Source organism: Pseudophryne corroboree, chromosome 1 (genome assembly GCF_028390025.1).
Source record: "Pseudophryne corroboree isolate aPseCor3 chromosome 1, aPseCor3.hap2, whole genome shotgun sequence".
Lineage (NCBI taxonomy): Eukaryota > Metazoa > Chordata > Amphibia > Anura > Myobatrachidae > Pseudophryne > Pseudophryne corroboree.
The window spans coordinates 1,248,855,952-1,248,880,567 of NC_086444.1; the positions used below are offsets into that span (position 1 = coordinate 1,248,855,952).

Consider the following 24,616-nt stretch of genomic DNA (forward strand, 5'->3'; position numbering starts at 1 on the left):
CTGTGGCTCCCCATGTGTTACCTACCCTTCTTGTAACACCACTATGGCTCCCCATGTATTACCTACCCTTCTTGTAACACCACTGTGGCTCCCCATGTATTACCTACCATTCTTGTAACACCCCTGTGGCTCCCCATGTATTACCTACCCTTCTTGTAACACCACTATGGCTCCCCATGTATTACCTACCCTTCTTGTAACACCCCTGTGGCTCCCCATGTATTACCTACCCTTCTTGTAACACCACTATGGCTCCCCATGTATTACCTACCCTTCTTGTAACACCACTATGGCTCCCCATGTATTACCTACCCTTCTTGTAACACCACTGTGGCTCCCCATGTATTACCTACCCTTCTTGTAACACCCCTGTGGCTCCCATGTGTTACTACCCTCCGTGTAATACCCCTGTGGCTCCCCATGTATTACCTACCCTTCTTGTAATACCACTGTGGCTCCCCATGTATTACCTACCCTTCTTGTAATACCACTGTGGCTCCCCATGTATTACCTACCCTTCTTGTAACACCCCTGTGGCTCCCCATGTATTACCTACCCTTCTTGTAACACCACTATGGCTCCCCATGTATTACCTACCCTTCTTGTAACACCCCTGTGGCTCCCCATGTATTACCTACCCTTCTTGTAACACCACTATGGCTCCCCATGTATTACCTACCCTTCTTGTAACACCCCTGTGGCTCCCCATGTATTACCTACCCTTCTTGTAACACCACTATGGCTCCCCATGTATTACCTACCCTTCTTGTAACACCCCTGTGGCTCCCCATGTGTTACCTACCCTTCTTGTAACACCACTATGGCTCCCCATGTATTACCTACCCTTCTTGTAACACCACTATGGCTCCCCATGTATTACCTACCCTTCTTGTAACACCCCTGTGGCTCCCCATGTATTACCTACCCTTCTTGTAACACCACTATGGCTCCCCATGTATTACCTACCCTTCTTGTAACACCACTATGGCTCCCCATGTATTACCTACCCTTCTTGTAACACCACTATGGCTCCCCATGTATTACCTACCCTTCTTGTAACACCACTGTGGCTCCCCATGTATTACCTACCCTTCTTGTAACACCCCTGTGGCTCCCCATGTATTACCTACCCTTCTTGTAACACCACTATGGCTCCCCATGTATTACCTACCCTTCTTGTAACACCACTGTGGCTCCCCATGTATTACCTACCCTTCTTGTAACACCACTATGGCTCCCCATGTATTACCTACCCTTCTTGTAACACCACTGTGGCTCCCCATGTATTACCTACCCTTCTTGTAACACCCCTGTGGCTCCCCATGTATTACCTACCCTTCTTGTAACACCACTATGGCTCCCCATGTATTACCTACCCTTCTTGTAACACCACTGTGGCTCCCCATGTATTACCTACCCTTCTTGTAACACCCCTGTGGCTCCCCATGTATTACCTACCATTCTTGTAACACCACTATGGCTCCCCATGTATTACCTACCCTTCTTGTGAGACCACTATGGCTCCCCATGTATTACCTACCCTTCTTGTAACACCACTATGGCTCCCCATGTATTACCTACCCTTCTTGTAACACCACTATGGCTCCCCATGTATTACCTACCCTTCTTGTAACACCCCTGTGGCTCCCCATGTATTACCTACCCTTCTTGTAACACCCCTGTGGCTCCCCATGTATTACCTACCCTTCTTGTAACACCACTATGGCTCCCCATGTATTACCTACCCTTCTTGTAACACCACTATGGCTCCCCATGTATTACCTACCCTTCTTGTAACACCACTGTGGCTCCCCATGTATTACCTACCCTTCTTGTAACACCCCTGTGGCTCCCCATGTATTACCTACCATTCTTGTAACACCACTATGGCTCCCCATGTATTACCTACCCTTCTTGTGAGACCACTATGGCTCCCCATGTATTACCTACCCTTCTTGTAACACCACTATGGCTCCCCATGTATTACCTACCCTTCTTGTAACACCACTATGGCTCCCCATGTATTACCTACCCTTCTTGTAACACCCCTGTGGCTCCCCATGTATTACCTACCCTTCTTGTAACACCCCTGTGGCTCCCCATGTATTACCTACCCTTCTTGTAACACCCCTGTGGCTCCCCATGTATTACCTACCCTTCTTGTAACACCACTATGGCTCCCCATGTATTACCTACCCTTCTTGTAACACCACTATGGCTCCCCATGTATTACCTACCCTTCTTGTAACACCCCTGTGGCTCCCCATGTATTACCTACCCTTCTTGTAATACCACTGTGGCTCCCCATGTATTACCTACCATTCTTGTAACACCACTATGGCTCCCCATGTATTACCTACCCTTCTTGTAACACCACTATGGCTCCCCATGTATTACCTACCCTTCTTGTAACACCACTATGGCTCCCCATGTATTACCTACCCTTCTTGTAACACCACTATGGCTCCCCATGTATTACCTACCCTTCTTGTAACACCACTATGGCTCCCCATGTATTACCTACCCTTCTTGTAACACCACTATGGCTCCCCATGTATTACCTACCCTTCTTGTAATACCACTGTGGCTCCCCATGTATTACCTACCCTTCTTGTAATACCACTGTGGCTCCCCATGTATTACCTACCCTTCTTGTAACACCCCTGTGGCTCCCCATGTATTACCTACCCTTCTTGTAACACCACTATGGCTCCCCATGTATTACCTACCCTTCTTGTAACACCCCTGTGGCTCCCCATGTATTACCTACCCTTCTTGTAACACCCCTGTGGCTCCCCATGTATTACCTACCCTTCTTGTAACACCCCTGTGGCTCCCCATGTATTACCTACCCTTCTTGTAACACCCCTGTGGCTCCCCATGTATTACCTACCCTTCTTGTAACACCACTATGGCTCCCCATGTATTACCTACCCTTCTTGTAACACCCCTGTGGCTCCCCATGTATTACCTACCCTTCTTGTAACACCCCTGTGGCTCCCCATGTATTACCTACCCTTCTTGTAACACCCCTGTGGCTCCCCATGCATTACCTACCCTTCTTGTAACACCCCTGTGGCTCCCCATGTATTACCTACCCTTCTTGTAACACCCCTGTGGCTCCCCATGTATTACCTACCCTTCTTGTAACACCACTATGGCTCCCCATGTATTACCTACCCTTCTTGTAACACCACTATGGCTCCCCATGTATTACCTACCCTTCTTGTAACACCACTGTGGCTCCCCATGTATTACCTACCCTTCTTGTAACACCCCTGTGGCTCCCCATGTATTACCTACCATTCTTGTAACACCACTATGGCTCCCCATGTATTACCTACCCTTCTTGTGAGACCACTATGGCTCCCCATGTATTACCTACCCTTCTTGTAACACCACTATGGCTCCCCATGTATTACCTACCCTTCTTGTAACACCACTATGGCTCCCCATGTATTACCTACCCTTCTTGTAACACCCCTGTGGCTCCCCATGTATTACCTACCCTTCTTGTAACACCCCTGTGGCTCCCCATGTATTACCTACCCTTCTTGTAACACCCCTGTGGCTCCCCATGTATTACCTACCCTTCTTGTAACACCACTATGGCTCCCCATGTATTACCTACCCTTCTTGTAACACCACTATGGCTCCCCATGTATTACCTACCCTTCTTGTAACACCCCTGTGGCTCCCCATGTATTACCTACCCTTCTTGTAATACCACTGTGGCTCCCCATGTATTACCTACCATTCTTGTAACACCACTATGGCTCCCCATGTATTACCTACCCTTCTTGTAACACCACTATGGCTCCCCATGTATTACCTACCCTTCTTGTAACACCACTATGGCTCCCCATGTATTACCTACCCTTCTTGTAACACCACTATGGCTCCCCATGTATTACCTACCCTTCTTGTAACACCACTATGGCTCCCCATGTATTACCTACCCTTCTTGTAACACCACTATGGCTCCCCATGTATTACCTACCCTTCTTGTAATACCACTGTGGCTTCCCATGTATTACCTACCCTTCTTGTAATACCACTGTGGCTCCCCATGTATTACCTACCCTTCTTGTAACACCACTATGGCTCCCCATGTATTACCTACCCTTCTTGTAATACCACTGTGGCTCCCCATGTATTACCTACCCTTCTTGTAACACCACTGTGGCTCCCCATGTATTACCTACCCTTCTTGTAACACCACTATGGCTTCCCATGTATTACCTACCCTTCTTGTAATACCACTGTGGCTCCCCATGTGGTGCTACCCTCCCTATACTTGTTCAGCAGCACCATTGTCCCAGTGATACATTTATAAAGATGGGTCCACAGAGGAGCAGCAACCAGCACGTACTCTGGCTCTGCTCTCTTCTGTGCACACAACATGGCTCTGAATATATCACCGGAAAGATGACACTGACCAAACAGGTAAAGAGGGTGCTATGTGGTAGGAGGGGGCCCACAGCATACGGACTCTCATAACCCTTAAAACACAACTTCCCAAATGAAATGACAGCAGTGGGATATAAATGTTCCAAAATGACTGTTAATATTAATATAAAGTGAATCTACTAACCTGCTTATTGTGATCTGCCAGAATTTCTGTTCTGTGACTGGCACCCACTGTAGACTTCCAGTATAATGGGACTCATCGATTCCCCCAAACGTAATCATACTTCCATTTCCCCTACAGTAAATTAACAAGAAATAATAAATGAATTGGTGATGTTCTTCCACCAATCTACCTTAGAGTCCCCTCTATAGCGGAGAGCCCCAGAAATTCCTCTGTATTCCGGATCAAAGACACAGCTAATGCCTTTTCCCATACATAATGTCCTCATTTGCAAAAAAGTTCTGCATAACAAAACCAATTACCGAGTCACATCAGGTGGTGGTGATCTTATAATTGTCACATCAGGTGATGGTGATCTTATAATTGTCACATCAGGTGATGGTGATCTTATACTTGTCACATCAGGTGGTGGTGATCTTATAATTGTCACATCAGGTGGTGGTGATCTTATAATTGTCACATCAGGTGATGGTGATCTTATAATTGTCACATCAGGTGATGGTGATCTTATACTTGTCACATCAGGTGGTGGTGATCTTATAATTGTCACATCAGGTGGTGGTGATCTTATAATTGTCACATCAGGTGGTGGTGATCTTAAAATTATCACCTCATGTAGTAGTGATCTTTTAATTGTCACATCATGTGGTGGTGATCTTACAATTATAACATCAGGTGGTGGTTATCTTATAATTGTCAAATCAGGTGGTGGGGATCTTATAATTGTCACATCAGGTGGTGGTGACCATATAATTGTCACATCAGGTGATGGTGATCTTATACTGTAATTGTCACATCAGGTGATGGTGACCATATAATTGTCTCATCATGCAGTGGTGATCTTATAATTGTCACATCAGGTGGTGGTGACAATATAATTGTCTCATCATGCAGTGGTGATCTTATAAATCAAATCAGGTGATGGTGATCTTATAATTGTCTCAGGTGATGTTGATCTTATAATTGTCATATCAGGTGATGGTGGTGATCTTATAATTGTCACATCATGTAGTAGTGATCTTATACTTGTCACATCAGGTGAGGGTGATCTTATACTTGCCACATCAGGTGGTGGTAATCTCAGTTGCATCCCTAGATTGGTGCATTCTGCACTGGGTGACAAAATAGTATTGCTGCTCTGCTATTATGGTGTCACCCCCTCAGATGGTGTCACTGAGCAGCTGGAAGACCAGAGAGAGGTTGGGGGCTGCCAGAGATCTGGGAAAGCCCCCAGCATGATGGGAAAGGACAGTCAAGGCACCCAAAGCATCATAGCAGGTCATTCCTCCTTCTCCCCCAGGCCTCAAAGAAGACAGTAGCCAGAGTGTCAGCTGGGTGTTTCCAGAGACTATAAGCTGCAACAGAAGCAGCAGGAAATGCAGGCAGTAAAAAGGGGCCACCGGCGGAAGAGGCTGCAGCAAGGACACCCACCAGTGCAGACAGACCCAAAATGGCACACAAGAAGAAGAAGGTTTGGCTTCTGGGGTACAAGACCATGAATCTTTCACGATCATGCACTCCTCAGGTACATGAATACTCCGCTACTGTACCTCACCAGGTGTCATCATAACTGGTGACATCACTGGGTTTTCTTGTCTGGGTGAAATATCACATCGTATGGTGGTGATCTTATAACTGTCACATCAGGTCATGGTAACCTTATAATTGTCACATTAGGCGGTGGTGACCTTGTAATTGTAACACCAAGTGATGGTGAGCTTTTAAATGTCACATCAGGTGATGGTGATCTTATAATTGTCACAACAGATGATCGTGACATTGGAAAGCAGAGAAAGAATGTTCAGAAGAGGAAAGGTATATGAATAAATAGTGTAACCAATCCTAATAAGGAATATAGATTATGTAGCTTATCTATCTTTTTTCATGGGTCTAATACCAGCAATGGCAGTCCTCCAGGATGTGTAGCTTGTCCATATTCTTATATGGGTCACATGGGTCCAATGCCAGCAATGGCAGTCCTCCAGGATGTGTAGCTTGTCCATATTCTTATATGGGTCACATGGGTCCAATGCCAGCAATGGCAGTCCTCCAGGATGTGTAGCTTGTCCATATTCTTATAAGGGTCACATGGGTCTAATGCCAGCAATGGCCGTCCACCAGAATGTGTAGTTTGTCCATATTCATTCATGGGTCACATGGATTCAATGCCAGCAATGGCCATTCTCCAGGATTTGTATCTAGTCCATATACTTACATGAGACACATAGGTCCAATGCCAGCAATTACCATCCTCCAGGATATGTAGCTTGTCCATATTCATTCATGGCTCACATGGGTCCAATGCCAGCAATGGCCATTCTCCAGGATTTGTAGCTAGTCCATATACTTACATAAGACACATAGGTCCAATGCCAGCAATTGCCATCCTCCAGGATGTGTAGCTTGTCCATATTCATTCATGGCTCACATGGGTCCAATGCCAGCAATGGCAGTCCTCCAGGATGTGTAGCTTGTCCATATTCATTCATGGGTCACATGGGTCTTATGCCAGCAATGGCAGTCCTCCAGGATGTGAAGCTTGTCCATATTTATTCATGGCTCACATGGGTCTTATGCCAGCAATGGCTGTCCTCCAGGATGTGTAGCTTGTCCATATTCTTACATGGATCACATGGGTCCAATGCCAGCAATGGCAGTCCTCCAGGATGTGACGCTTGTCCATATTCTTATATGGCTCACATGGGTCCAATGCCAGCAATGGCCATCCACCAGGATGTGTAGCTTGTCCATATTCATTCATGGCTCACATGGGTCCAATGCCAGCAATGGCAGTCCTCCAGGATGTGTAGCTTGCCCATATTCATTGATGGGTCACATGGGTCCAATGCCAGCAATGACAGTCCTCCAGGATGTGTAGCTTGTCCATATTCTTATATGGGTCACATGGGTCCAATGCCAGCAATGGCAGTCCTCCAGGATGTGTAGCTTGTACATATTCTTATAAGGGTCACATGGGTCTAATGCCAGCAATGGCCGTCCACCAGAATGTGTAGCTTGTCCATATTCATTCATGGGTCACATGGGTCCAATACCAGTAATGGCCATCCTCCAGGATGTGAAGCTTGTCCATATTCTTACATGAGACACACAGGGCCAATGCCAGCAATGGCCATCCTCCAGGATGTGTAGCTTGTCCATATTCATTCATGGCTCACATGGGTCCAATGCCAGCAATGGCAGTCCTCCAGGATGTGTAGCTTGCCCATATTCATTGATGGGTCACATGGGTCCAATGCCAGCACTGGCCATCCTCCAGGATGTGAAGCTTGTCCATATTCTTACATGGGTCACATGGGACTTATGCCAGCAATGTCCATCCTCTAGGATGTGTAGCTTGTCCATATTCTTATATGGGTCACATGGGTCCAATGCCAGCAATGGCCATCCACCAGGATGTGTAGCTTGTCCATATTCATTCATAGGTCACATGGGTCCAATGCCAGCAATGGCAGTCCTCCAGGATGTGTAGCTTGTCCATATTCTTATATGGGTCACGTGGGTCCAATGCCAGCAATGGCAGTCCTCCAGGATGTGTAGCTTGTACATATTGTTATAAGGGTCACATGGGTCCAATGCCAGCAATGGCAGTCCTCCAGGATGTGTAGCTTGTACATATTCTTATAATGGTCACATGGCTCTAATGCCAGCAATGGCCGTCCAACAGAATGTGTAGCTTGTCCATATTCATTCATGGGTCACATGGGTCCAATGCCAGCAATGGCAGTCCTCCAGGATGTGTAGCTTGCCCATATTCATTCAAGGGTCACATGGGTCCAATGCCAGCACTGGCCATCCTCCAGGATGTGAAGCTTGTCCATATTCTTACATGGGTCACATGGGACTTATGCCAGCAATGTCCATCCTCTAGGATGTGTAGCTTGTCCATATTCTTATATGGGTCACATGGGTCCAATGCCAGCAATGGCCATCCACCAGGATGTGTAGCTTGTCCATATTCATTCATAGGTCACATGGGTCCAATGCCAGCAATGGCAGTCCTCCAGGATGTGTAGCTTGTCCATATTCTTATATGGGTCACGTGGGTCCAATGCCAGCAATGGCAGTCCTCCAGGATGTGTAGCTTGTACATATTCTTATAAGGGTCACATGGGTCTAATGCCAGCAATGGCCGTCCACCAGAATGTTTAGTTTGTCCATATTCATTCATGGGTCACATGGGTCCAATGCCAGCAATGGCAGTCTTCCAGGATGTGTAGCTTGTCCATATTCATTCATGGGTCCAATGCCAGCAATGGCCATTCTCCAGGATTTGTAGCTAGTCCATATACTTACATGAGTCACACAGGTCCAATGCCAGCAATGGCCATCCTCCAGGATGTGTAGCTTGTCCATATTCATTCATGGCTCACATGGGTCCAATGCCAGCAATGGCAGTCCTCCAGGATGTGTAGCTTGTCCATATTCATTCATGGGTCACATGGGTCCAATGCCAGCACTGGCCATCCTCCAGGATGTGAAGCTTGTCTATATTCTTACATGGGTCACATGGGTCCAATGCCAGCAATGGCTGTCCTCCAGGATGTGTAGCTTATCCATATTCATTAAGGGGTCACATGGGTCTTATGCCAGCAATGTCCATCCTCCAGGATGCGTAGCTTGTCCATATTCTTACATGGGTCCAATGCCAGCAATGGCTGTCCTCCAGGATGTGTAGCTTGTCCATATTCATTAAGGAGTCACATGGGTCTTATGCCAGCAATGGCCGTCCTCCAGGGTGTGTAGCTTGTCCATATTCTTACATGGATCACATGGGTCCAATGCCAGCAATGGCCATCTTCCAGTATGTGTAGCTTGTCCATATTCTTCCATGGGTCACATGGGTCTAATGCCAGCAATGGCCGTCCTCCAGGATGTGTAGCTGGTCCATTTTCTTACATGGGTCACATGGGTCTAATGCCAGCAATAGCCATTCTCCAGGATGTGTAGCTAGTCCATTTTCTTACATGGGTTACATGGGTCTAATGCCAGCAATAGCCATTCTCCAGGATGTGTAGCTAGTCCATTTTCTTACATGGGTCACATGGGTCTAATGCCAGCAATAGCCATTCTCCAGGATGTGTAGCTAGTCCATTTTCTTACATGGGTTACATGGGTCTAATGCCAGCAATGGCCATTCTCCAGGATGTGTAGCTAGTCCATATTCATTCATGGGTTACATGGGTCTAATGCCAGGAATGGCCGTCCTCCAGGATGTGTAGCTAGTCCATATTCATTCATGGGTCACATGGGTGCAGTGCCAGCAGTGGCAGTCCTCCAGGATGTGTGCTAGAAAGTGGCGGTGTAATAGAGTATAATTGTGTCACTACTTCCTTCTATAATGGAGTGTGTTGATATTAATATATAGGGAGTTAGACCGTGTTATATTAGTTGAATTTCATAAAATTTACCCCTTAGACAGTGTATATATTATGCCGTGGTGTGCGGTGGTGTTTAGATGATAAAATGTCTCTTTGTTCTTTTATTAAATCATTATTTATATATGTGGATTTTATAAATATCTTTTATATTAGTCAATAAGATTCCCAGAAATTGGTCACTAGTACGTGTAAAACGAATTCTCCTATATAGGTTGTTGGAATAACATGCATCATAGATAATATATACACTGTCAGGAGGCTTCCATAGTGTCTGTAACCATGCTCTAATTGCATTGCGATCGCTATTATAGAGAGATTGCAGTGGGTAGGTGGCTGGTAGCATGCTGGGCGGTCTTACCCTGCGATGGGCGGTCCCCAACATGCGTTTGAAAAGATTGCAGATTATACTAGAAATCAGAATCTGCAATCCTTACTGAATAAGGTCCCATGTGCAGATATATTAGATATTAATTTATATAGTTGAAACACACTAGATACAGTCAGTATTCAGAGTGTGTGTGAGGTGAGCGTGGACGTGCTGCCGTGGCGTTCATGCAGTAATTGGATACTTCCTGTGTCCGTCCTGTACAGGACCTCACCTGCGGCAAAATTTACTAAAGTTTCGATTTTGGTGATTCAAGGGATTTGACATTCTGTTTTAATTCGATTTCCATTGAACAGATTTACTAAAGCCCAAATTGAATGTGAAATCAATTCTATTGGCAGATTCAATAAAAATCCCATTAGAAATCGAATTTCTAAAAAACATTGATGTTTTCCTATAGAACAATGAAATCCCCTAATTTACTAAGGTTCAATTTGAAATGGATCTCCAAATCGAACCTCAAATCTCCAAATGTTTAGAATGATTCTGGACATTCGATTTTGGCTTCTAACCCCATTCTAAAGATAGGATAATGATAATGATGACTTTTTAAGTACCCAAAAACACACATTGCACTGTGAAAGTAGAAAAATGGATGCCCAAGGCAATGGTATGATGTGCACCTACCTATATCATGCAAAACACCACCTGACTGAAAAAACTCTGGAGAAACATACTGTCATCAGCTTCATGAGTCGAGCACTGCACACATTTAGATATTTAGGAAAAAATAAATGAAAAAAATATGCAAAAGATAACACCAGAGCACAATATTTGCAAATTTACAGAAAATTACGATGAAATTAGCAAGAAACAAGCGTCAAGTAAGTGCCTGTCCAGATTCTGCCCATGATGCTTACATCCTTACCAACTCATCCCTGTCTGTTTTAAATCTTGCTGGACAAATTGCAGAGAGATGGTTGTTATGTAAGATAGCAGTATTTTTAAAAAATAAATTGAGGCACATATAGCCAACCAATCCTTGGCAGAATGCATCTTTATTTAATTCCAATAGTATGTTTTAAAAAAAATACATATTTTTATGTAAAAATGTACTAAAATCGTCTTTTTGCTCAGCTGCTGTCTATTGCATAATTGAGCAAAAATTAATTGAGCAAAATATATTTTCATGTATAAAACAATGTAATGAGTGTGTTTCCCCTTTAATTAGTGAGCATGTGATACATTTGGACCAATAGGAACACTGAGGGTGTTCTATTTGATTTTACATTCTATTTGGCTGGGGATTTCAATGGGGATTTAAAGTTCAATTTAGGAAGGGATTTCATAGATTCCATTCTAAAACCCTTCTAAACATGAATCAACATCGAATTTGATATTAAAATCGTATGCAAAATCGATTTTTAGTAAATCAAGTAAGATTCTAGAAAAAGTTTAGAAAGACCAAATAGAATCGTTTTCAATCAATTTGGAAGATTCATAAAAACCCTTCCAAAATCGTATTTTAGTAAATATACACCCAGGTGTTAAACATACTGTACGTGATTTATTCTATATGGATTACACTGTTTCAATAGTTTATCCTATCACATTAGGGAAGACACAAACGAAATCTAAGTTCAGGGAATAGGTATAATGAAAAAACGTGTTCTGCTGTGGCAGGGCCAGTACTTCCATATTAGTCATCCTATATATAGTCTCACATAATCCTAAGTATATACCTATACGTCGCGTACTGATTTATTTCTTATGTGTAGCTAAAGGGCCCCATACACTAGGACAATAATGCCCGATTTCAGCCCAATTTAGGCATTCGGCCCGATATATCGGATGACTGGCATTTTTTAGGTGTCTCTGGGCCAGTCCGATGCGCGTTCCCGTGAGCATCGGATCGGATCCTCTAGATTGACTGTGCTGCACATTCAATCTGGTCCGACCTGGGGGCATAGCTGGGATCACCCAGGATACATCGGATGCAAAAGGACAGCATCGGTCGGACAATTGTATGGGGCCCTTTAGGTACACTAGGTGCAATTAATATTCTTCATCTGATACCCAGAAATTCCCAGTTCCTGATTTTGGACATATTAATCGTAAAAATGTATTTATCTCACCTGCTTAGATACACTGAGAATAGATCCTGACTTATTAATCCTTCATTCCACATGGTGTCAAATACTGGGGTAGTGCCAGACACTGACAAGCTGGGGTAACCGAGCCCCAATATTCCATCAAAGTGCGAGTAGTACAGAAATATGGACTCTGTTTCACTTAGAACAAGACCTTGATTTGTAGCAGCAATGCTTCCAACCTTATAGACAGAGAACGTTAGTCAGATACAGTTCTAAGCAATGTATCCCACCTTATAGACAGAGAATGTTAGTCAGATACAGTTCTAAGCAATGTATCCCACCTTATAGACAGAGAATGTTAGTCAGATACAGTTCTAAACAATGTATCCACCTTATAGACAGAGAACGTTAGTCAGATACAGTTCTAAGCAATGTATCTCACCTTATAGACAGATAATGTTAGTCAGATACAGTTCTAAGCAATGTATCCACCTTATAGACAGAGAATGTTAGTCAGATACAGTTCTAAGCAATGTATCCACCTTATAGACAGAGAACGTTAGATACAGTTCTAAACAATGTATCCACCTAATAGACAGAGAACGTTAGTCAGATACAGTTCTAAGCAATGTATCCCACCTTATAGACAGAGAACGTTAGATACAGTTCTAAACAATGTATCCACCTTATAGACAGAGAACGTTAGTCAGATACAGTTCTAAGCAATGTATCCCACCTTATAGACAGAGAACGTTAGTCAGATACAGTTCTAAGCAATGTATCCCACCTTATAGACAGAGAACGTTAGATACAGTTCTAAACAATGTATCCACCTTATAGACAGAGAACGTTAGTCAGATACAGTTCTAAGCAATGTATCCCACCTTATAGACAGAGAACGTTAGATACAGTTCTAAACAATCTATCCACCTTATAGACAGAGAACGTTAGTCAGATACAGTTCTAAGCAATGTATCCCACCTTATAGACAGAGAACGTTAGTCAGATACAGTTCTAAGCAATGTATCCCACCTTATAGACAGAGAACGTTAGATACAGTTCAAAACAATGTATCCACCTTATAGACAGAGAACGTTAGATACAGTTCTAAACAATGTATCCACCTTATAGACAGAGAACGTTAGATACAGTTCTAAACAATGTATCCACCTTATAGACAGAGAACGTTAGATACAGTTCTAAACAAATGTATCCCACCTTATAGACAGAGAACGTTAGATACAGTTCTCAGTGCACATGGTTTTGCCCAACTGCTAAAAAATGGCCTGCTGCAATCAACTTGGAATTACCCCCATTGGTGGGTGCTGTTATCTTAGTAGTACATCAGAGGACCCTGCACCACTCAGGGATTGTAGTGGGGAGATGTGTGGATCTGTTTGGGCTGAGAGTGGTGATACTACGCGTTTCATCATGCTAGGGGAACTCTTCCATGGTTGTGGTGGCCGGTGAAGTTTGAACATTGGTGGGTGCTGTTATCTTAGTAGTACATCAGAGGACCCTGCACCACTCAGGGATTGTAGTCGGGAGATGTGTGGATCTGTTTGGGCTGAGAGTGGCGATACTACGCGTTTCATCATGCTAGGGGAACTTTGCCATGGTTGTGGTGACCGCTGAAGTTTGAACATTGGTGGGTGCTGTTATCTTAATAGTACATCAGAGGACCCTGCACCACTCAGGGATTGTAGTGGGGAGATGTGTGGGTCTGTTTGGGCTGAGAGGGGTGATACTACGCGTTTCATCATGCTAGGGGAACTTTGCCATGGTTGTGGTGGCCGGTGAAGTGTGAACATTGGTGGGAGGAGTTTACTGCTATGAGTGTGTGGCGCTCACAGGGCACATCCATGCAGCCGTCTACACATGCCAGTGACAGACATTTTACAGCATTATATAATAGATATTTTGTTACTTTCCACATGGCGGTAAAAGTCCATATATCTCACCTATACAGCAAGTGAATCCGTGGTCCTGATGCTCTTACCTGCACGGTATCGTAGCCCAACGCCCCCTTCATACTTCCGGTCCCATAAGAGATTGAAACCATTTCAGTGGAAGATTGAAAAGTGGAGGATAAGTGAGGGTTAAATTTGTGGTGGTTAGCTGCAGAATGAAAGCATAATAGATGTATTAATCTCTGTGGCATATATCTAGGCTATTTTATTACCAAAAACAGTATACAGGGTTATCACAGACGTTTAGTTACCTCAGCGACCTGTCCCAGTGTTTACATAAAAAGACATAATGCCGGATAACACTAAGTATAATAAACGACGCGGTGTGGGATTGTTACCGCTTGAAGTATGATTAGCGTCGTTTTAATGTTTAGGAGGCATATTTATTATATAAAGAGTTAAACAATACGCGGTGAGAGTGTGAACACTTTAAACAGCTGTTGCAAATGCGCAAGGCACAATAAGTCACCAAGGGCGGCATGTTTTAACATACATCACCACTCACAGCAATATCGCATATGTACTAACAATATCACAATGCGGTGACGGAGGCCCTGTGAGGTGGTGTGCGGGGGGTCTCCATCACCTCCCTGGGGTCTCCACCTGCTCACCTGCTGGGAAGAAGGCAGCAGGCTGTCCCCGGTGCCGCCTCCTCCTCCCTGCAGCCGGAAGGACCTCCGGCTGTGTTACTAGGGGGAGTAGTTTAGCTTCCGGGAGCAGGGCTTCCTGGATGGAGGTATGCCGGGGGGAGGGTGGTCGGTGTCAGCAACGAGGGGCGGCATTTTGCGGCGGACGGCAGTAAGAAGTCCAAAGATGGCGATACCCTCAGGGGTGAAAAATGCGATAAAAGACCCCAAAACGGGAGTTTTATCACATTTTCCCTTTAGTACATCCCGTCCCAATTCACATGAAATGAGCCACTTCAGCATTAGTATTAGATGAAATCGGCATTGAGCTATTGTAGAATAGAACCAGGATTTGAATGTATCATTTCTGCTCTATAACGGCAAGCATTGAACCATTGATGAGACAGCAATATCTGTACAACCCTAGGGAGAAGAATAGATGAGACAGCAATATCTGTACAACCCTAGGGAGAAGAATAGATGAGACAGCAATATCTGTACAATCCTAGAGAGAAGAATAGATGAGACAGCAATATCTGTACAATCCTAGGGAGGGAAGAATAGATGAGACAGTAATATCTGTACAACCCTAGAGAGAAGAATAGATGAGACAGTAATATCTGTACAATCCTAGGGAGAAGAATAGATGAGACAGTAATATCTGTACAATCCTAGGGAGAAGAATAGATGAGACTGCAATATCTGTACAATCCTAGGGAGAAGAATAGATGAGACAGCAATATCTGTACAATCCTAGGGAGAAGAATAGATGAGACAGCAATATCTGTACAACCCTAGGGAGAAGAATAGATGAGACAGCAATATCTGTACAACCCTAGGGAGGGAAGAATAGATGAGACAGCAATATCTGTACAACCCTAGGGAGAAGAATAGATGAGACAGCAATATCTGTACACCCCTAGAGAGTAGAATAGATGAGACAGCAATATCTGTACAACCCTAGAGAGAAGAATAGATGAGACAGCAATATCTGTACAACCCTAGAGAGAAGAATAGATGAGACAGCAATATCTGTACAACCCTAGGGAGAAGAACAGATGAGACAGCAATATCTGTACAACCCTAGGGAGAAGAACAGATGAGACAGCAATATCTGTACAATCCTAGGGAGAAGAATAGATGAGACAGCAATATCTGTACAACCCTAGGGAGGGAAGAATAGATGACAGCAATATCTGTACAACACTATGGAGGGAAGAATAGATAAGACAGCAATATCTGTACAACCCTAGGGAGGGAAGAATAGATGAGACAGCAATATCTGTTCAACCCTAGGGAGGGAAGAATAGATGAGACAGCAATATCTGTACAACCCTAGAGAGAAGAATAGATGAGACAGCAATATCTGTACAACCCTAGGAAGAAGAATAGATGAGACAGCAATATCTGTACAACCCTAGAGAGAAGAATAGATGAGACAGCAATATCTGTACAACCCTAGGGAGAAGAATAGATGAGACAGCAATATCTGTACAACCCTAGTGAGAAGAATAGATGAGACAGCAATATCTGTACAACCCTAGGGAGAAGAATAGATGAGACAGCAATATCTGTACAACCCTAGGGAGGGAAGAATAGATGAGACAGCAATATCTGTACAACCCTAGAGAGAAGAATAGATGAGACAGCAATATCTGTACAACCCTAGAGAGAAGAATAGATGAGACAGCAATATCTGTACAACCCTAGAGAGAAGAATAGATGAGACAGCAATATCTGTACAACCCTAGGGAGGGAAGAATAGATGAGACAGCAATATCTGTACAACCCTAGGGAGGGAAGAATAGATGAGACAGCAATATCTGTACAACCCTAGAGAGAAGAATGGATGAGACAGCAATATCTGTACAACCCTAGGGAGGGAAGAATAGATGAGACAGCAATATCTGTACAACCCTAGGGAGGGAAGAATAGATGAGACAGCAATATCTGTACAACCATAGGGAGAAGAACAGATGAGACAGCAATATCTGTACAACCCTAGGGAGAAGAATAGATGAGACAGCAATATCTGTACAACCCTAGGGAGGGAAGAATAGATGAGACAGCAATATCTGTACAACCCTAGGGAGAAGAATAGACAAGACAACAATATCTGTACAACCCTAGGGAGGGAAGAATAGATGAGACAGCAATATCTGTACAACCCTAGAGAGAAGAATAGATGAGACAGCAATATCTGGTACAACCCTAGGGAGAAGAATAGATGATTCAGCAATCAATATCTATACAACTCTAGGGAGAAGAATAGATGAGACAGCAATATCTGTACAACCCTAGGGAGAAGAATAGATGAGACAGCAATATCTGTACAACCCTAGAGAGAAGAATAGATGAGACAGCAATATCTGAACAACCCTAGAGAGAAGAATAGATGAGACAGCAATATCTGTACAACCCTAGGGAGAAGAACAGATGAGACAGCAATATCTGTACAACCCTATGGAATGAAGAATAGATGAGACAGCAATATCTGTACAACCATATGGAGGGAAGAATAGATGAGACAGCAATATCTGTACAACCCTAGGGAGAAGAATAGATGAGACAGCAATATCTGTACAACCCTAAGGAGAAGAATAGATGAGACAGCAATATCTGTACAACCCTAGGGAGAAGAATAGATGAGACAGCAATATCTGTACAACCCTAGGGAGAAGAATAGATGAGACAGCAATATCTGTACAACCCTAGGTAGAAGAATAGATGAGACAGCTATATCTGTACAATCCTAAGGAGAGAAGAATAGATGAGACAGCAATATCTGTACAACCCTAGAGAGAAGAATAGATGAGACAGCAATATCTGTACAACACTATGGAGGGAAAAATAGATGAGACAGCAATATCTGTACAACCCTAGGGAGGGAAGAATAGATGAGACAGCAATATCTGTACAACCCTAGAGAGAAGAATAGATGAGACAGCAATATCTGTACAACCCTAGGGAGAAGAATAGATGAGACAGCAATATCTGTACAACCCTAGAGAGAAGAATAGATGAGACAGCAATATCTGTACAACCCTAGGGAGAAGAATAGATGAGACAGCAATATCTGTACAACCCTAGTGAGAAGAATAGATGAGACAGCAATATCTGTACAACCCTAGGGAGAAGAATAGATGAGACAGCAATATCTGTACAACCCTAGGGAGGGAAGAATAGATGAGACAGCAATATCTGTACAACCCTAGAGAGAAGAATAGATGAGACAGCAATATCTGTACAACCCTAGAGAGAAGAATAGATGAGACAGCAATATCTGTACAACCCTAGAGAGAAGAATAGATGAGACAGCAATATCTGTACAACCCTAGGGAGGGAAGAATAGATGAGACAGCAATATCTGTACAACCCTAGGGAGGGAAGAATAGATGAGACAGCAATATCTGTACAACCCTAGAGAGAAGAATGGATGAGACAGCAATATCTGTACAACCCTAGGGAGGGAAGAATAGATGAGACAGCAATATCTGTACAACCCTAGGGAGAAGAATAGATGAGACAGCAATATCTGTACAGCCCTAGGGAGGGAAGAATAGATGAGACAGCAATATCTGTACAACCCTAGGGAGGGAAGAATAGATGAGACAGCAATATCAGTACAACCCTAGGGAGAAGAATAGACGAGACAACAATATCTGTACAACCCTAGGGAGGGAAGAATAGATGAGACAGCAATATCTGTACAACCCTAGAGAGAAGAATAGATGAGACAGCAATATCTGGTACAACCCTAGGGAGAAGAATAGATGATTCAGCAATCAATATCTGTACAACTCTAGGGAGAAGAATAGATGAGACAGCAATATCTGTACAACCCTAGGGAGAAGAATAGATGAGACAGCAATATCTGTACAACCCTAGAGAGAAGAATAGATGAGACAGCAATATCTGTACAACCCTAGAGAGAAGAATAGATGAGACAGCAATATCTGTACAACCTTAGGGAGAAGAACAGATGAGACAGCAATATCTGTACAACCCTATGGAATGAAGAATAGATGAGACAGCAATATCTGTACAACCATATGGAGGGAAGAATAGATGAGACAGCAATATCTGTACAACCCTAGGGAGAAGAATAGATGAGACAGCAATATCTGTACAACCCTAGGGAGAAGAATAGATGAGACTGCAATATCTGTACAACCCTAGGGAGAAGAATAGATGAGACAGCAATATCTGTACAACCCTAGGGTGAAGAATAGATGAGACAGCAATATCTGTACAACCCTAGGGAGAAGAATAGATGAGACAGCAATATCTGTACAATCCTAGGGAGGGAAGAATAGATGAGACAGCAATATCTGTACAACCCTATGGAGAAGAATAGATGAGACAGCAATATCTGTATAACCCTAGGGAGGGAAGAATAGATGAGACAGCAATATCTGTACAACCCTATGGAATGAAGAATAGATGAGACAGCAATATCTGTACAACCCTAGGGAGAAGAACAGATGAGACAGCACTATCTGTACAACCCTAGGGAGAAGAATAGATGAGACAGCAATATCTGTACAACCCTAGGGAGAAGAATAGATGAGACAGCAATATCTGTACAATCCTAGGGAGGGAAGAATAGATGAGACAGCAATATCTGTACAACCCTAGAGAGAAGAATAGATGAGACAGCAATATCTGTACAACCCTAGGGAGAAGAATAGATGAGACAGCAATATCTGTACAACCCTAGGGAGGGAAGAATAGATGAGACAGCAATATCTGTACAACCCTAGGGAGAAGAATAGATGAGACAGCAATATCTGTACAACCCTAGGGAGGGAAGAATAGATGAGACAGCAATATCTGTACAACCCTAGAGAGAAGAATAGATGAGACAGCAATATCTGTACAACCGTAGGGAGGGAAGAATAGATGAGACAGCAATATCTGTACAACCCTAGGGAGAAGAACAGATGAGGCAGCAATATCTGTACAACCCTAGGGAGAAGAACAGATGAGGCAGCAATATCTGTACAACGCTAGGGAGAAGAATAGATGAGGCTTCTGTTACTCGGGTGAGTAGAGACTGTGAGAATGAGAGCATTGCAGGAAAGAAATACATACTAAATGCCAGTAGACGTGATGACGGCTGTCACTATACCGACAGCGCCATATGTCTGCCGGAAACCTGGCAGCGAGTCCCCTCATGGACTCACCACGCATCGGGCACGGTGGCTCGCTGCACTCACCAAAGGTTCTATTCTCACTTGTTTGGTGGCGGGGATCCACCAACCGAATGGGAGTTCGGGTATGGCGGCTGTTGGCATATCGCCGGGGTGTCGGCATTCGCTCTCCTGAACACCAGGATCCTGACAGCTGGTAAATTGACTGCAGCCTGCAGGAACTATGAGTCACACTTTTCCAGAGGAGAGAGCCTCAGATTATTGTATAGGAGTGCGCAATGAGCAAGGTGTATCTCTTACTCTATGATGATATAACGGCAGTGGTACAATTGATCACATATATAAATAAATTCATCCCTCGATAATCAAACATTAGTAGGTACTGTGACCACTATATTCTATTCATAGCTGGAGTCCGCTGTGTGGGTGTGCGTAGTGTCCAGCTATGTCCGCTCTCAGGATTCATGTCGCTGGGCCAGATTAGATTAGCTGTGTTTCAGCGGGGAACCAGCCAGCGTGCCACCGTGTGTATGATGGCGCGCTGCCCCCATTATATAGGTACACACTGTGGGAGACAAGGGACGCACAGAGATCTGTGACAGGAAATCCCACCCACAGGAAGGGGCAGGCCTAGACATACGTTTTGCCCATTGGCTTGTTCACAAAGATGTTGCCTTAAAGTTCTTAAATAGACCATTCTTGATTAGTGTTGGTTGCTGTAATGCCACATCTAGAATAATGCTTTTGCTGTGTGATTACTCCTGAAAACAAAAGTTGGTACAAGTAAAAAACTGTTAATTTATACTGAAGGAACCAAAGTTTTCTTTCCTACAAACCCAGACAAAGGTATGGAGGATATTCTGAGGGCTTTGGTGAATGTGGCTGCTACGTAGTAGGTGCAACAGGCTCAGATGCTCAGGTAGCAAATACTATGCTATTACATGAGGAGTTGGTTGAGGCTAGGCAGGGGTATGGGGTCTCTGGACTAGTGATGTGCACCGGACATTTTTCGGGTTTTGTGTTTTGGTTTTGGATTCGGTTCCGCAACCGTGTTTTGGATTCGGACGCATTTTGGCAAAACCTCACTGAAATTTTTTGGTCGGATTCGGGTGTGTTTTGGATTCGGGTGTTTTTTTCAAAAAACCCTAAAAAACAGGTGAAATCATAGAATTTGGGGGTCATTTTGATCCCATAGTATTATTAACCTCAATAACCATAATTTCCACTCATTTTCAGTCTATTCTGAACACCTCACACCTCACAATATTATTTTTAGTCCTACAATTTGCACAGAGGTCGCTGGATGGCTAAGCTAAGCGACACAAGTGGCCGACACAAACACCTGGCCCATCTAGGAGTGGCACTGCAGTGTCAAGACAGGATGGCACTTCAAAAAAATACTCCCCAAACAGCACATGATGCAAAGAAAAAAAAAGGTGCACCAAGGTCGCTGTGTGACTAAGCTAAGCGACTGTTATGATTCCAGTACTCCTGACCGGAGGAGATCTTATGACAATGGCCAGAGTACTGGAAGGGAATGCTGGTTACGGGAGCAGGAAAGACTAGTTGCCCCTGGCGCCCTAACTCTATTGTCTCACCCGTGCTATCGGAAATCCCTTGCGAGACTATGGTTTCATGAGCCCCTGGCAGCCACGTTTGAAAGGTGGATTATGTCTGCCCAACTCCGGTGCCCCCCAGTCTTAGTGAGAGACAAAGGGAAATCCGAGGCAGGATGATGACAAGAGGACCTCTGACTACAACAGGCCAAGGGCAACAAGCTAACTAACCAAACTTGAAGTATGCGCGGAAAAAACGCCAGATAAAAGGACAACCAAAATCCACTAGTCCGTTACTCCTACCCAGCACCGCTGGATACCAGAGTGGATCTGTGGGAGCGGAATCCTCCGCAAAAGCTCCGAAACACAAATAATAAATAATAAGTAATAAAGCGGCCAAGCCGCAACACACGGCTACGCCGCGACTCACGAACACCACTGGATGTTTAACGGTGCTCAGTCAGGACTCTAGGAACAGATGACGACTTCCGAGTGCAGGACAACGGAGGACAGGAACGACCGGATACAGCAGGACTGGAAACACTCTCAGCAAACAGATACAGCATGCAGGAAGCTATTACCGGCGTCTGTGTGAGGCACTGCAAGAGCATATAAACTGAAGCCCTCCAATCAACTGCTGACAGGGCTAATTGCGTGAATGCCGTGCAGCTGCCTTGCTGCACGGCCAGGAAACAGGTGCCCTTACTAATTTAAATGGACCCAGCAACGGGGAACGCGGTCCGCCAGTGGCGTCCCCGTTGCTAGGGTCCGTGCGGCTCCGTGCGCCCGGCGTCTAGCGTTGCCAGGGAGCCGGCGGCTGTACGTGCACAGCGTCCCTGGTTGCTAGGCGCCGGGCCGCACCGACGAGCGGACCCCGGCGCCTAACAGTACCCCCCCCTTGAGGAGGGTCCGAGGAAATTCCCGAAAAAATGCCCTCTTGAGCCTCGGGGCATGGAGATCCTTATCCAGGACCCAAGACCTTTCCTCTGGACCATAGCCTCTCCAGTGCACCAGAAAATAAAGCCGACCCCAGGACAATTTGGAATCGAGAACCTTCTCCACCAAGAACTCCTGTTGTCCCTATACATCTACTGGTGATTTCCCCTGAGAGATCTTCCGAGGAAATCTACTGGAAGAAACGTATGGTTTCAACAGGGAGCAATGGAACGTATTTCCGATCCGGAGAGCTCTTGGTAAACGTAACCGGAAAGCAACTGGGTTGATTTTTTTAATAATATGAAATGGTCCAATAAATTTTGGGCCCAATCTAGCTGAGGTTTGTCAAAGTCTAATGTTACGAGTCGACAACCATACCCTGTCTCCCACCTTAAAAGTGCAAGGACGTCGGAGCCTGTCCGAAAAAAATTTCTCTCGAAATGCCGCTTTTCTGAGGGCAAGGTGCACTTTTTTCCAAATAACTCTGAGATGAGAGGTTAAGGTTAGCGAGGAAACAGAAGAATGTTGAAAAAAAGAATTAGCTCTGGGGTGAAAACCAAAAACTGAAAAGAATGGAGACACATTAGTGGAGGAATGACAAGAATTATTGTAAGCAAACTCCACCAAAGGAAGAAACTCGGACCAATCATTCTGGAGTTTGGCTGAGTACAAACGCAAATACTGTTTTAATGATTGATTAACTCGCTCGGTCTGCCCGTTGGATTGGGGATGGTAACCGGATGTTAAAGACAATTTCATCTTTAATGAGGCACAAAAGGACTTCCAGAATTGTGCAATGAATTGTGGACCCCGATCAGAAACAATATCAGTGGGCAACCCATGAAGTCTGAAAACATGGCGGAGAAACAAAACAACCAATCCCTGGGCAGATGGCAGTCGGGGAAGAGCAATGAAATGAGCCATCTTGCTAAAACGGTCCACTACCACCCATATGACTCGGAATCCGGCTGACAGACGGAGGTCTACCACAAAATCCATGGAAATATGAGACCATGGCCTGAGAGGAACATTTAAGGGCATAAGTTGCCCGATAGGCAAGGAACGGGGAACCTTGTGCTGTGCACAGACCTGACAAGAAAAAACAAACTCCTTAATGTCTTTAGAAAGACCAGGCCACCATACTGAGCGGGAGACTAATTCCAAAGTCTTAGAGATCCCCGGATGCCCGGCAACTTTGCTATCATGAAATTCAGTCAAAACAGTAGCTCTCAAAAACTCAGGGACGTAAAGACGACCAGCAGGAGTATTTCCAGGAGCTTGATGTTGAAGCTGCTTTAACTGGGTAAATAAATCTTGTGTGAGGCCTGCCCAAATGACTGAAGACGGAAGTATGGGAGTAACAGGACTGTTATTATGAACTGGAAGAAAACTGCGTGACAGGGCATCCGCCTTGGTATTCTTGGAACCTGGCCTAAAGGTGATAATAAACTTGAAACGAGTAAAAAATAAAGCCCAACGAGCCTGCCGGGCATTCAGCCGCTTAGCTGATTCGATGTACTGAAGATTTTTGTGGTCAGTCAATACTGAAATGGTATGTGTTGCTCCCTCAATCCAATGTCTCCACTCCTCGAAAGCCCATTTAATAGCCAGTAACTCCCGGTTACCAACATCGTAGTTGGATTCAGCGGATGAGAATTTCCTGGACATGAAGGCACAAGGATGTAGTTCCAGAGACTCCGGATCCTTTTGAGATAGGATAGCCCCCACTCCAACCTCCGAGGCATCAACCTCAACAATGAAGGGCAATTCTGGGTTGGAATGTCTGAGGACTGGAGCTGAGACAAAAGCTTGTTTCAAGGCCTGAAAGGATAACTCAGCTTCACGTGACCAGTTGGTAGGATCCGCTCCCTTCTTAGTTAGTGCCACCATGGGAGCAACCAGGTCGGAAAAAGAATGAATAAATCTTCTATAATAATTCGCAAACCCTAAAAAGCGCTGAATTGCTT

General features: G+C 44.4%; 1 protein-coding gene across 2 annotated transcripts in view; it reads right to left on the reverse strand.

The window, feature by feature from the left end:
- LOC134931926 (pepsin A-like) overlaps positions 1–24,616 on the reverse strand; it is a 254,244-nt gene that overhangs the window by 115,477 nt on the left and 114,151 nt on the right. For both annotated transcript variants that reach the window (XM_063925812.1, XM_063925820.1), the window contains exons 4-6: positions 14,408–14,526; positions 12,451–12,647; positions 4,595–4,705 (exon numbers count right to left, since the gene is read on the reverse strand). In XM_063925812.1, the coding sequence (XP_063781882.1) occupies positions 4,595–4,705; positions 12,451–12,647; positions 14,408–14,526 (427 nt within the window). The remainder of the gene's footprint in view (positions 1–4,594; positions 4,706–12,450; positions 12,648–14,407; positions 14,527–24,616) is intronic.